The sequence below is a fragment of the Bombina bombina genome, chromosome 1 (genome assembly GCF_027579735.1).
Source record: "Bombina bombina isolate aBomBom1 chromosome 1, aBomBom1.pri, whole genome shotgun sequence".
Classification (NCBI taxonomy): domain Eukaryota; kingdom Metazoa; phylum Chordata; class Amphibia; order Anura; family Bombinatoridae; genus Bombina; species Bombina bombina.
In genome coordinates this window covers 1,152,414,886-1,152,426,902 of record NC_069499.1, presented here as the reverse complement: position 1 = coordinate 1,152,426,902, position 12,017 = coordinate 1,152,414,886, and the positions used below count along the sequence as shown (strand labels likewise).

General features: G+C 34.5%; 1 protein-coding gene across 1 annotated transcript in view; it reads right to left on the bottom strand.

Annotated features, from left to right (window-relative positions):
* LOC128663630 (uncharacterized) overlaps window positions 1-12,017 on the bottom strand; it is a 73,515-nt gene that overhangs the window by 38,700 nt on the left and 22,798 nt on the right. Inside the window, exons 2-3 of the mRNA XM_053718053.1 lie at window positions 11,281-11,462; window positions 9,784-9,888 (exon numbers count right to left, since the gene is read on the bottom strand). Of these exons, the coding sequence (XP_053574028.1) occupies window positions 9,784-9,801 (18 nt within the window). The 5' untranslated portion in view covers window positions 9,802-9,888; window positions 11,281-11,462. The remainder of the gene's footprint in view (window positions 1-9,783; window positions 9,889-11,280; window positions 11,463-12,017) is intronic.

Genomic DNA, 12,017 nt, shown 5'->3' with positions numbered 1-12,017 from the left:
TTTGACTTCACTCCTTTGGAGCAGTGGCCCTTGTTGGCCCCCTCGCGTCCGCCCAACTGCCTATATAGGCAATACCCACATAACAACCGACTACTAGCGTAATTCCGCTTTTAAAAAGCAGATCAAAAGGCGGAAAAAACGCCAAAACCTTAACCTATCAACTGACAACGACTCACCTACCCTGTAAACGCTCCTACTCACTCCTCATTTCACCTCCCACTCAGGTATAGTTTGACCTTTGGATCTGTTAAGAATGGAGATGAAAACCTGGTTATATTATGTAATATCTATGTCATATCAATGTAATGCGAGATACCATTCTTGTGATTTCTGTGTTTACTTCATATTTGTAACGTTTGAAAGAGTTGTGATACCCTATGTTTATAATAAAAAAAAAAAAAATATTTAATAAAAAAAAAATATTGATGATTGATGTTTTAAACTATAGAACTCCCAATAATTTGATAATTAGCTATGTATTTCTAATGTATAACTAAATCAGTAATTTTTCTGATAACAAAAAATAATAATCGGAAAAGTTATTATCTTAACAATGAAACCTTTATGTAGAAGTTTTAATTCTAAAAATGAAACCTTTATGCAATTTTGGATTTCACACTTAACTATCAACAGAGACAACAATCATTAAGGTTACTAATTACCTAATTTTAGCAAAATCAAAAGGCCACTTCTCTCTGTTAATCTTCCTCGATCTGTCTGCAGCCTTTGATACTGTTGAACACCTTCTCTTGCACCAAACCCTCCATCCTTAAAGGGGACAGTTTACTCAAATATTTTCTCCCCTTTAATTTGTTCCCAATGATCCACTTTACCTGCTGGAGTGTATTAAATTGTTTACAAGTAGCTCCTTTACCCTTATATTGGCATTTGAAATGGTTAATTTAGCATGTGGTATCCCCACCTATTCTGAAAGTTTGTGGCCGCGCGTACCAGCTATAGATAAGCTTTGTAAACACAGCCAGCAGAAGAAATTACACTCCCAGTGTGATAAAGAAGAGATAAGGTAATAAAATGTTGATTTTCCATTGTTCTCTCAAAGTATTGGTGATTGTTTTAAGGACAGATATAAGATAAGAAGCAGGTATATGTGCACAATGTGATACAGTAATGAGATCTGATTATACCTACAAGCTCAACCTATTTTATTAGGCTGTGGCTTCAAAACACAAAATCAGAGCTTTAATATACACAAATAAACCTTAAAAAGCTAATTTTCATACATTTTTTACTCTGCAGTTGGTAAAAAAAGCAATTGTAAACACATTAAGGGAAAAACTATTTTACAGTATACTGTCCCTGACACAGCCCTCTTGTGGTTTTCCTCCTACCTGTCTAACCGTACCTTTATTGTAGCCTTCTCTGGCGCATCCTCTGCCCCTTCAACACTTTCTGTTGGGGCACCACAAGGCTCTGTCCTTGGTCCCCTTACCTTTTTAATTTATAAATCATCCTTAGGTTCCTTAATAAAGTCCCACATGTTTCAATACCATTTGTATGCTGATGATACCCAAATATACCTCTCTGCACCAGACTTATCCCATTCCTTGCTAACTCATGTCAAAATGTCTTTGTAATATTTCATCCTGGATATCCTCTCACTACCTTAAAGTGAATGTAAATTTTTATGCTAAAGTGCCCAGTTTTTAAAAATTTGATTAAAAACAGGGGCACTTTAATTCATCAAAATTACATTTCACTCGTGTTGTGAAAAAAAACTTACCTTTTAAACTTGACAGCAGCTCCAGCTTCCTCCGGTCGTCGCAAGCCATTTCTGATGTCAGAAATGATAGATAGGTCATCCTCCAATCACGGCTTCCCCCCGGGGGAATCAGTGTCTGATTCAATGCCGTGATTGGAGGAAGCCGGATTCCTCATTTTAGACCCAGGAAGAGGCTTTGCGACGGGTGGAGGAAGCTGGAGCTGCTGTCAAGTTTAAAAGGTAAGTTTTTTTTTTTCAACAGGAGTGAAATGTACATTTTGATGAATTAAAGTGCCCCTGTTTTTAATCGAATTTTTAAAAACCGGGCACTTTAGCATCAAAATTTACATTCACTTTAAAGGGATAGTCTAGTCAAAATTAGACTTTCATGATTCGGATAGAGCATGCAATGTTAAGCAAGTTTCTAATTTACTAATATTATCAATATGTCTTTGTTCTCTTTGTATCTTTATTTGAATGTAAACTTAGGAGCCAGCCCATTTTTTATTCAGAACCTGGGTAGCGCTTGCTGATTGGTGGCTACAATTATGGGCCGGCTCCTATGCTTACATTCTTGCTTTTTCAAATAAAGATAAAAAGAGAAGGAAGAAAAATTAATAATAGGAGTAAATTAGAAAGTTGCTTAAAATTGCATTATCTATCTGAATCATGAAAGTTTAATTTTGACTAGACTATTCCTTTAAAGTGAAGGTCAATTTTGATGAATCAGTGCCCGGTTTTTAATAATCCTATTAAAAACAAGGGCACTTTAATTCATCAAAATTGACATTTCACTCGTTTTCTTCAAATAACTTACCTTTTAATCTTCACAGCCGCTCCAGCAATTCCCTGGCGATCGGAAAGTTCTTCATAAAGAAAATGACAAATCATGGCCTGAGGCAATGCCGTGATTGGAGGAAGCCGGATTCGTCATTTTGGACCTGCGAAGAGGGCTTGCGACGGGCGGAGGAAGCGCTGCAGGGGCTGTCAGGATTAAAAGGTAAGTATTTGAAGAAAACGAGTGAAATGGCAATTTTGATGAATTAAAGTGCCCTTGTTTTTTAATAGGATTATTAAAAACCGGGCACCGATTCATCTAAATTGACCTTCACTTTAAGCTAAATCCTATCCCCAATTTTCCATAACATCATTAACTCAACCCCGCATGCCGATGTCTTGGGAGTCACATTTGACTCAGATTTTTCCTTCACTCCCCATATTCAGTCTTTGGTCAATTCCTACCGTTTCCCCCTTAAAAAATCTCCAAAATATGCCGACAACATAAAAACACAGAAGCGCCACATAGCCCAATATTGTAGGAAAAAATTACAAATATTTATGTAGTAGATACACTCACATTGGTGCAGCCCCCCTAATGGTGCGGAAGAAGCAGACCTGGGATCTATTACAGTCACCCAGCAGACTGACTTCTGGTAAACAATCAGCAATCTGTGAGAGATGTAAACACAAGTGAACGCCAATATGGCCTAGTATTGTTTGGGTGCGTGAGATTAGATGTAGTAAAATTGCACTCACATTTAGAAGAGCACCTCCCTTGGTTCATTAGAAGCAAACTGGGATCAAACAGTCACCCAGTAGACTGACACCAGGTGTAGCAGGAACTCTCAGCAGGTTGAGGACCAGATGGTAGATAGGATAATAAAATGTACGGCAGCAGGTGGTAAGTGTAACAACTTACTTTATTAAAATGTATAAAAAATAGCAACGCGTTTCTCAGCCAACTTACGCCTGATAAAACAGCCACTGGTTGGCTGAGAAACGTGCACCTATGTGAGTGTATGTACTACATAAATATTTGTCATTTTTTTCCTACAATATTAGGCCATGTGGTGCTTCTGTCTTTTTATGTTGTCTGCAGATTGTTGATCCAGGATCGTGACTAGGGCTGCAACTAACGATTATTTTCAAAATCGATTAATCGGCCGATTATTTTTTCGATTAATCGACTAATCGGATAAAAAGAGAATCAATAATAGTTTTCTATGTTTTAAATAAAATCCACATAATGAGTGTTACAAATATAAACTTCAGACTAAAACTTTACATTAACACAACTGTTTTTTCAATTTTTAAGCTGCAGAGCACAGTTTTATAATTAAACAAAACCAAACCACAAACTGTTTGAAAAGAGGTAGGACTAGAAAGAGTTAGACTATCACTGTTAATAAAATTCTGTTATTCACTCTTTCAGAAACTTTGCATTGAAATGCAAAAATCTCAACATGTCCACATGCTTCTGGCTAAGGCTGGTTCTCTGTTTGCAGGTATGTTTCCTGCAGCAGAGAAAAGGCTGTTGAGGTGTATAAGTAGGGTTTTGCCAATTTCACCAAAGTGGGATATTTATCTTTGTTAGCTCTTCACCAATGCTAAGTGTTTTCTACCTTGGCAAGGGGCCTCTCAATAAAGTAACCCTTGACTTCATTCTAACATAAAAATATCTTGAATATCTATATGCAATGGTAAATAACCAGCTATAAGGTTAGGGGAAATATCTAGTCCGCTCTAAAAATAACGAATATACACTTATAAAGGTTGAAAAACCGATTAATCGATTATGAGATTCATTGACAACTATTTTCATAATCGATTATTATCGATTATGACAATTAGTTGTTGCAGCTCTAATCGTGACCTTTATCCTTACACAGATAGCTGCCTTGACCTGAGATTTTTCCATTGCCTTTGTGAGCTAATCATCTTTGGATGGGACCTTTACTAATACTAATACTGATATATGTATGTGTTTGTTGGTTCTACTATTATAGTCACACCTGTCTGTATATTATCATTGCAACATTATATATATACAGTATATATACAGTATATATATATATATATATATATATATATATATATTACATATCTCTTTAGCATTTACATTCAGTTGTGGTTGACTGAGGGCGCCCCCTATTTATATTTTTCACTCATCTCCAAAAATTTGTCACTTCCTCACACAAGACACAACTAAGATTTTAATCCACTATCTCATCATCTCTCATCTTTGACTATTGGCAACTCAATCCTTTTCCGGCCTCCCTAGCTGCCGTCTATTTCCCTTACAATCCATAGTAAATGCCTCTGCCAGGCTGATCTTCCTTACACGCCACTCTTCATCTGCTACACCTCTCTGCCAATCCTTTCACTGGCTTCCTCTGTCCTCAACAATAAACACAAAATCCTAATTCACACATTCAATAACAATGCTCTCCCCTATATCTCAGAATTAATCTCCAGATATTCTCCCTCCCGTCCCCTTCGCTCGACTCATAACCTCCTTCTACTTCTCTCTTTTTACCTCCTTACATTCCTGACTACAGGGCTTCTCCAGATTGGCCTATATCTTGTGGAACTCTATGCCTTGCTCCACAAGATTTCCCATGATTTTCAAAGTTTCAAGTGCTCCTTAAAGACTCTACTGATCAGGGATGTATATAATATACACTAACATGTTACCTCAATTCCTCTCCTGCTTCATCCCCTGAACCCCCTTAGCATGTAAGCCTATGAGCCCAGCTGTCTTGTAGCTCACCTTCATGAGAGCTGATTTACAACAGTGCAACTCCTAGCAGGACCCTCTACCTATTTGTCTCCCATAAATTCTACCTTGCATATTAAACCTATGTTTATAGTGCTGTGGAATCTGTTGGCACACTAAAAATAACTGATAATAATAAGTAGAAAACCATGATTTAAATTGAGTCCTACTGAGTAGTGAATTAAATTGTGGTTTAAATGGAATTGATTTAAATCAAATCCACCCTGAGAGCATGTGCACATATTGTTTGTGTTTCTCACAGGTTTTTGCCTATACACTTTTAAATAGCACCGTTATGCAGTGCATAAGTTTATAGAAGTGGAAAACACCCTGGCCCTTGGCACTTAGGACATTATAGAGAAGGGTTACAGATACTATAATAAGCATAAAACCACTTTCCTATGAAATGTGATTTAAGGAAATGAAATACCTTCACCACTAATTGTTACTAGTCCAATTATGTATTTTTACACACACACACACATATATATTATATATATAATATATATATATATATACTAGATATATATATATATATAATATATATATACACACATATACACACAGTAGATATATATATATATATATACACACACATATACACACAGTAGATATATATATATATATATATACACACACACATATACACACAGTAGATATATATATATATATATATATATTCTATATATACACACACACACATATACACACAGTAGATATATAGATAATATATATATATACACACACACATATACACACAGTAGATATATATATATATATATATACACACACATATATACACAGTAGATATATATATATATATATATATATATATACATACACACACACATATACACACAGTAGATATATATATATATATATAATATATACACACACATATACACACAGTAGATATATATATATATACACACCACACACACACATACACACAGTAGATATATATATATATACACACACACACACACATATACACACAGTAGATATATATATATATACACACACACACACATATACACACAGTAGATATATATATATATATATATATACACACACACACATATACACACAGTAGATATATATATATATATATATATACACACACACACACACACATATACACACAGTAGATAGATATATATATATATATATATATATATATATACACACACATATACACACAGTAGATATATAATATAATATATACACACACACACACACACATATACACACAGTAGATAGATATATATATATATATATATATATACACACACATATACACACAGATATATATATATATATATACACACACACATATACACAAAGTAGATATATATATATACACACACATATACACACAGTATATATATATATATATATATATATACACACATATACACACAGTAGATATATATATATATATATATACACACACATATACACACAGTAGATATATATATATATACACACACACATATACACACAGTAGATATATATATATATATATATACAGGTAGCCCTCAGTTTACGCCGGGGTTAGGTTCCAGAAGGAATGGTTGTAAATTGAAACCGTTTGTAAATATGAAACCCAGTATTATAATATAAGTCAATGGGAAGTGAGGGAGATAGGTTCCAGGCCCCTCTCAAAATTGTCATAACACCTAAAACATTATTTTTAAAGCTTTAAAATGAAGACTTTAAATGCTAAACAGCATTATAAACCTAATAAAATAATCACACAACACAGAATATTTAATTAATCTAAGTTAAATGAAAAAAAACATTTGCTAAACAGCATTATAAACCTAATAAAATAATCACACAACACAGACTTCACTTGCATTTTTCTGCAAACAGTTCTTTCTATGCATTTCAATCTGGACTGATTTATAGACAGGAAGATCTTGTTCCTTTGAAATCTGCTCGATAGCTCAGGTCAGGTTAAACTGATTAATTTCAGCTTGCTTGGCTTTGCTGCAACACAAGCGGACAGCTCCACCTACTGGCTATTTTAATAAATGCACTGCTTCTCAATGCTTTTCAATAGCAGTCACATGACTGGAAAAAAAGGGTGTTATTCTGAAACGGTGTAAATTGAACCGTTGTAAAACGAGGGCCACCTGTATATATACACACACACATATACACACAGTAGATATATATATATATATATACACACACACATATACACACAGTAGATATATATATATATATATATATACACACACATATACACACAGTAGATATATATATATATATATATATATATATATACACACACATATACACACAGTAGATATATATATATATATATATATATACACACATATACACACAGTAGATATATATATATATATATATACACACACACACAGTAGATATATATATATATATATATATAAATGCAAGTGTGTGTTAAATTGAAATTTCACTACATTGATACAATGCGGCTATGAAGCTTTGTATTTCCTTTTTTGTTAAAACACAAAACAGCTGTTTAACTGTGATAACTTAATCTTTCTTATTTCAAGCTAATTTAGACAAATACATGTATGTTTTAAGAAAATAAAGAACATCCTATTTCCTATGCACATGCTCATCCTTATCAGAAAAGCTACATTCAGATTCTGTCTCTAAACAAATCCTGTTTTTTTAGCAGATTAGATAGATGGCAGGAAAGAACCAAAATGCTCCTCATGCTGATGATAAAATGCAGTGATATATTATAAGGTATACTATACTGCTGCACCCACAAAATGCATTGTTTGCTTCCTGCCCTCTAAATCCCACTCCTGGATAGTGATAAACCAAAACATACACATACAGACCCCCTAACAAACCTCTGTAAACCATACAGGCTCCAGGTATACAACACCAGAATGCTCTGCAATACACACTGACACATACAGTATACTCCAACCCACACATACTGATACAGTTCACATAGTGATACAGTTTCACTAGTTTCTATTTAATTCCATGTAGCTGATTCACTATATAATAAAGAAAAGTATAAACTTTAGCAAATCAGCCGCCCAGAATAACTTAAGAACTGGTGAAGCTGTGAGACTCGTGAGGACAGTGAATAGACTAGAAAGACATTCTACTGAATTTTACAGAGTGATTCTTTTATGGTATTTGCTATTTCTAGGACCAAAGTGACCTATCAAAAGAACATGTTTAGAGGTTAATGGGACATAGAGAAGAAATAATATGATGCTGTATTTCACTAGTGCATTTTAAGATTGCATTATTGCTTGAAAGGAACAATGTGTTTAATCTCAGCAAAGGGGTTATGCACAGTCAAAGACAGCATTGGAGAAGCAATGCCAATCCTGAGCTGGTGATTGGTGGCTATGCACATATGCCACCCCTGATTGGTTAAGCAGCTTCCTTTAACTCAAAAAAGTAGTGTATTGCTGCCCTTTAAAGGGACACTGAATCCACATTTTTTCTTTCATGATTCAGATAGAGCATGCGATTTTAAGCAACTTCGTAATTTACTCCTAATATCAATTTTTCTTTGTTCCGCTTGCTATCTTTATTTCAAAAGAGAAGGCATCTAAGCTAAGGAGCCAGCAATTTTTTGGTTCAGCATCATGACAGCACTTGTTAATAGGTGCTGTTCAATCAGCAAGGACAACCCTAGTTTGTTCACTCAAATATGGGGGGGCCCCGGGATCTAAACTTACAGTCTTGCTTTTCAAATAAACATAACAAGAGAATGAAGAAAATTTGATAATATGAGTAAATTAGAAAGTTGCTTAAAATTGCATGCTCTATCTGAATCATGAAAGAAAAAAATTGGGTTCAGTGTCCCTTTAAGTTTGCGTTTAACCCTTTAGCGGAACTTAAACAGTTATATGGCATCAATAGTGCAAATAATACAATGATCTATTACAGTAGAGTATTTTATTATTGCTCCTATATGTACCTTTAACTTCTTGCAGCGGGTAAGATGTGCAGTGGCATGCATTAGGGGCCAGTTATTCTACAGAAGTACGTACACGTAGATAGTACTGTTTAAATACCAAATTCTGCAGAACAGAATATACCCAATAAAATTCCATTCAGATCCCTCCCTAACAGATGCAAATTAGCTTTTTGTTACTCTAGGCAGTGACTGCCACCTGATCCCCCCAAAATTTCAGCTGATATTTGTCTCATATACAGCCAGATGCCATGAGCGAGTGGAAAAGTCAAGTATCTCCATTGACGCAATCAGGTATCATTGATTTGTAATGAAATAATTACATCATTTGTAGAGCGCAGGAATGGGAATGCCTCATGCCTTACCCCTAAATCCTGCTGCCAAAATACATCCCACTCACTGAAAATACTACTAATAGTAATTGTAAAAAAAAAAAAAAAACAAATGTATATTGACCTATATTTTCAAAATAATAAATAAATAATACATATGATTGTGGGTGTGAATGCTTTTATCATTTATAGATAATGCTTCCTTGGACATCCTAGGTCATATTACCTCATCAGGCTCCAACATAACTGAGACTTCACTAACTCTTAGAGAGTATGTCTTGCCATTAAGTATTTAGCACGTGGTCCTTGATCGTCAGGACTCTTTTGGCCACTAAAGAAAGAAAAAGAGAATTTATCAACTCAACTATCTCAGCATTTTCTATAATTAATATACTTCTTTTGTTTTCTCCATTCAATTTTTTCTATACTATTTATCCTTTGTATCGCAAAAGTTTTTTTTCCGCTTATTTTCTAACAATGTATTTAAATAGATCCGACATTCAAATTTGGTATCCAGTCGTGATTTATCTCCATAACAAATGACATGCGCTCTAACATACTCATCATTCTTTTTAATAAAAAAATATTCCCCCTAAAAGATGCTTGTAGAGAATTAAAGGGATACTAAACCCTTTTTTTCTTCTTTCGTGATTTAGATAGTGCATGCAATTTGAAGAAACTTTCTAATTTACTCCTATTATCAATTTTTCTTTGTTCTCTTGTTATCTTTATTTGAAAGCAGGAATCTTAGCTTAAGAGTCGGCCCATTTTTGGTTTAGCACCTTGGTAGTGCTTGCTGATTGGTGGCTAAATAAAGATAGCAAGAGAACAAATAGAAATTTGATAATAGGAGTAAATTAGAAAGTTGCTTAAAGTGAAGGTAAAGTGAAAGGCTCTATTCTACATAATTACTGTTATCAAGCAAAATAAATATAACTTTCATTCATCAATTTTTACAAATCTTTAGATTAACCTGAGATATCGGATATTATTTTTCGTGTAGTCGGCTTTCCGAAAATCAACCCGTGCAATTCTTTTTTTTTATAAACAACGATCACGTTGTTGAGCCATCCAATTGATTCTTAGCCGTTAGGCGGCCGTCAATTTACGTCATCATTACATGGCTCTTGATGCGCATGCGTGACATCTTCTACTTCGCATTTGCCAAGCGCGCGTCCACGTTTTGCGCAATGCGCAGTAAAAACTTGAGTTTGTGGGCAGATTTTGTACAGCATAGGAACTCAGACGGCAACTAATTTGAAGCATTTTGTAGCGCTCCGATTACCGCAAGCATCTCTTTTTTATTGTAAGTCTAAAACAATCAATGATCAATTCAAAGATCAATTGTAAAAAAATGATGCGCATGGCGCGATTGTTCCATGCTCGATGTGCACGAGCTTAGTAGAACACATATAGAGCGGGTTGGACCGCTCTATACGTCACAGAAACCCGGAAATGGAGGATGGGAGGAGAATCAACAGGGGAACGGTAATAGAAATATAGTTTGAAAAATACCCAAATAAATAATTATTTTTTAAAATAAACCTAGCGACTGTTCTTGATTTAGTAAAAGGATCATAAATATGATTGCTGGTTAACAAAACTTTACCTTCACTTTAAAATGGCATGCTCTATCTGAATCATGAAAGAAAAAAAAATTGGGTTTAGTGTCCCTTTAATCTTCATAGACTCCATTTTTTTTTTTATTTAGACATTATTTTACCTTTGTCTTCTTCAAATGTTACAAAAGCATAACTTGGAGGTCCATGCATGATGTCAATCTTCTCAATCTCTCCACCTCCATTCCGATTCCTCAAGAAGTGGATGGTGAGTTTATCTCTGACCCGCTCGGCTGGAATATCCTCTGGAATTCCATCAACTTGTATCATATTGCTGTCCATGGATCTAAAATATAGGACATAACAGTGAGAGCAGATCAGTTTATGTTTCCATTTTGTTCTAGACATTTACTTCTATAACTACAAGTAAGCAGTAGACTGTAAGTTAGATTTTCACATTATTATCTGGAATTAAAAATGACAACCATTTTTGATGAAATTGGATTGGGTTGGCTCTTTATCTCCCAATAAAAAAATAACTTGTAATTACAATATTTTATGAAGCCTTGTAATAAATTAGCATACAAAGACAGAGATTACAAGTTGTGCGGCATAGCCGTAGCGTACACACTATGCGAAATGGGTCAGTACCGCTATTTCTATACCACAGCAATTACAAGTTACAAAAAAATTTTTTTATCTTTTGTTGTGCGTTATGGTGCGGTAAGCCCCATACCAAACAAAAAAAAGTTTTGACTTTGCATGCTTGTGCACGTTTTCCCCATAGAGATCAATGGAGAAAAAGTGCTGGACAAAAAACCTTACACCTGCGATTGTGAAATGGCGATCTCTTTAACGCACTCCCCATTGAAGTCTACGGAGAAAGGAAAGTTGTTTAAAA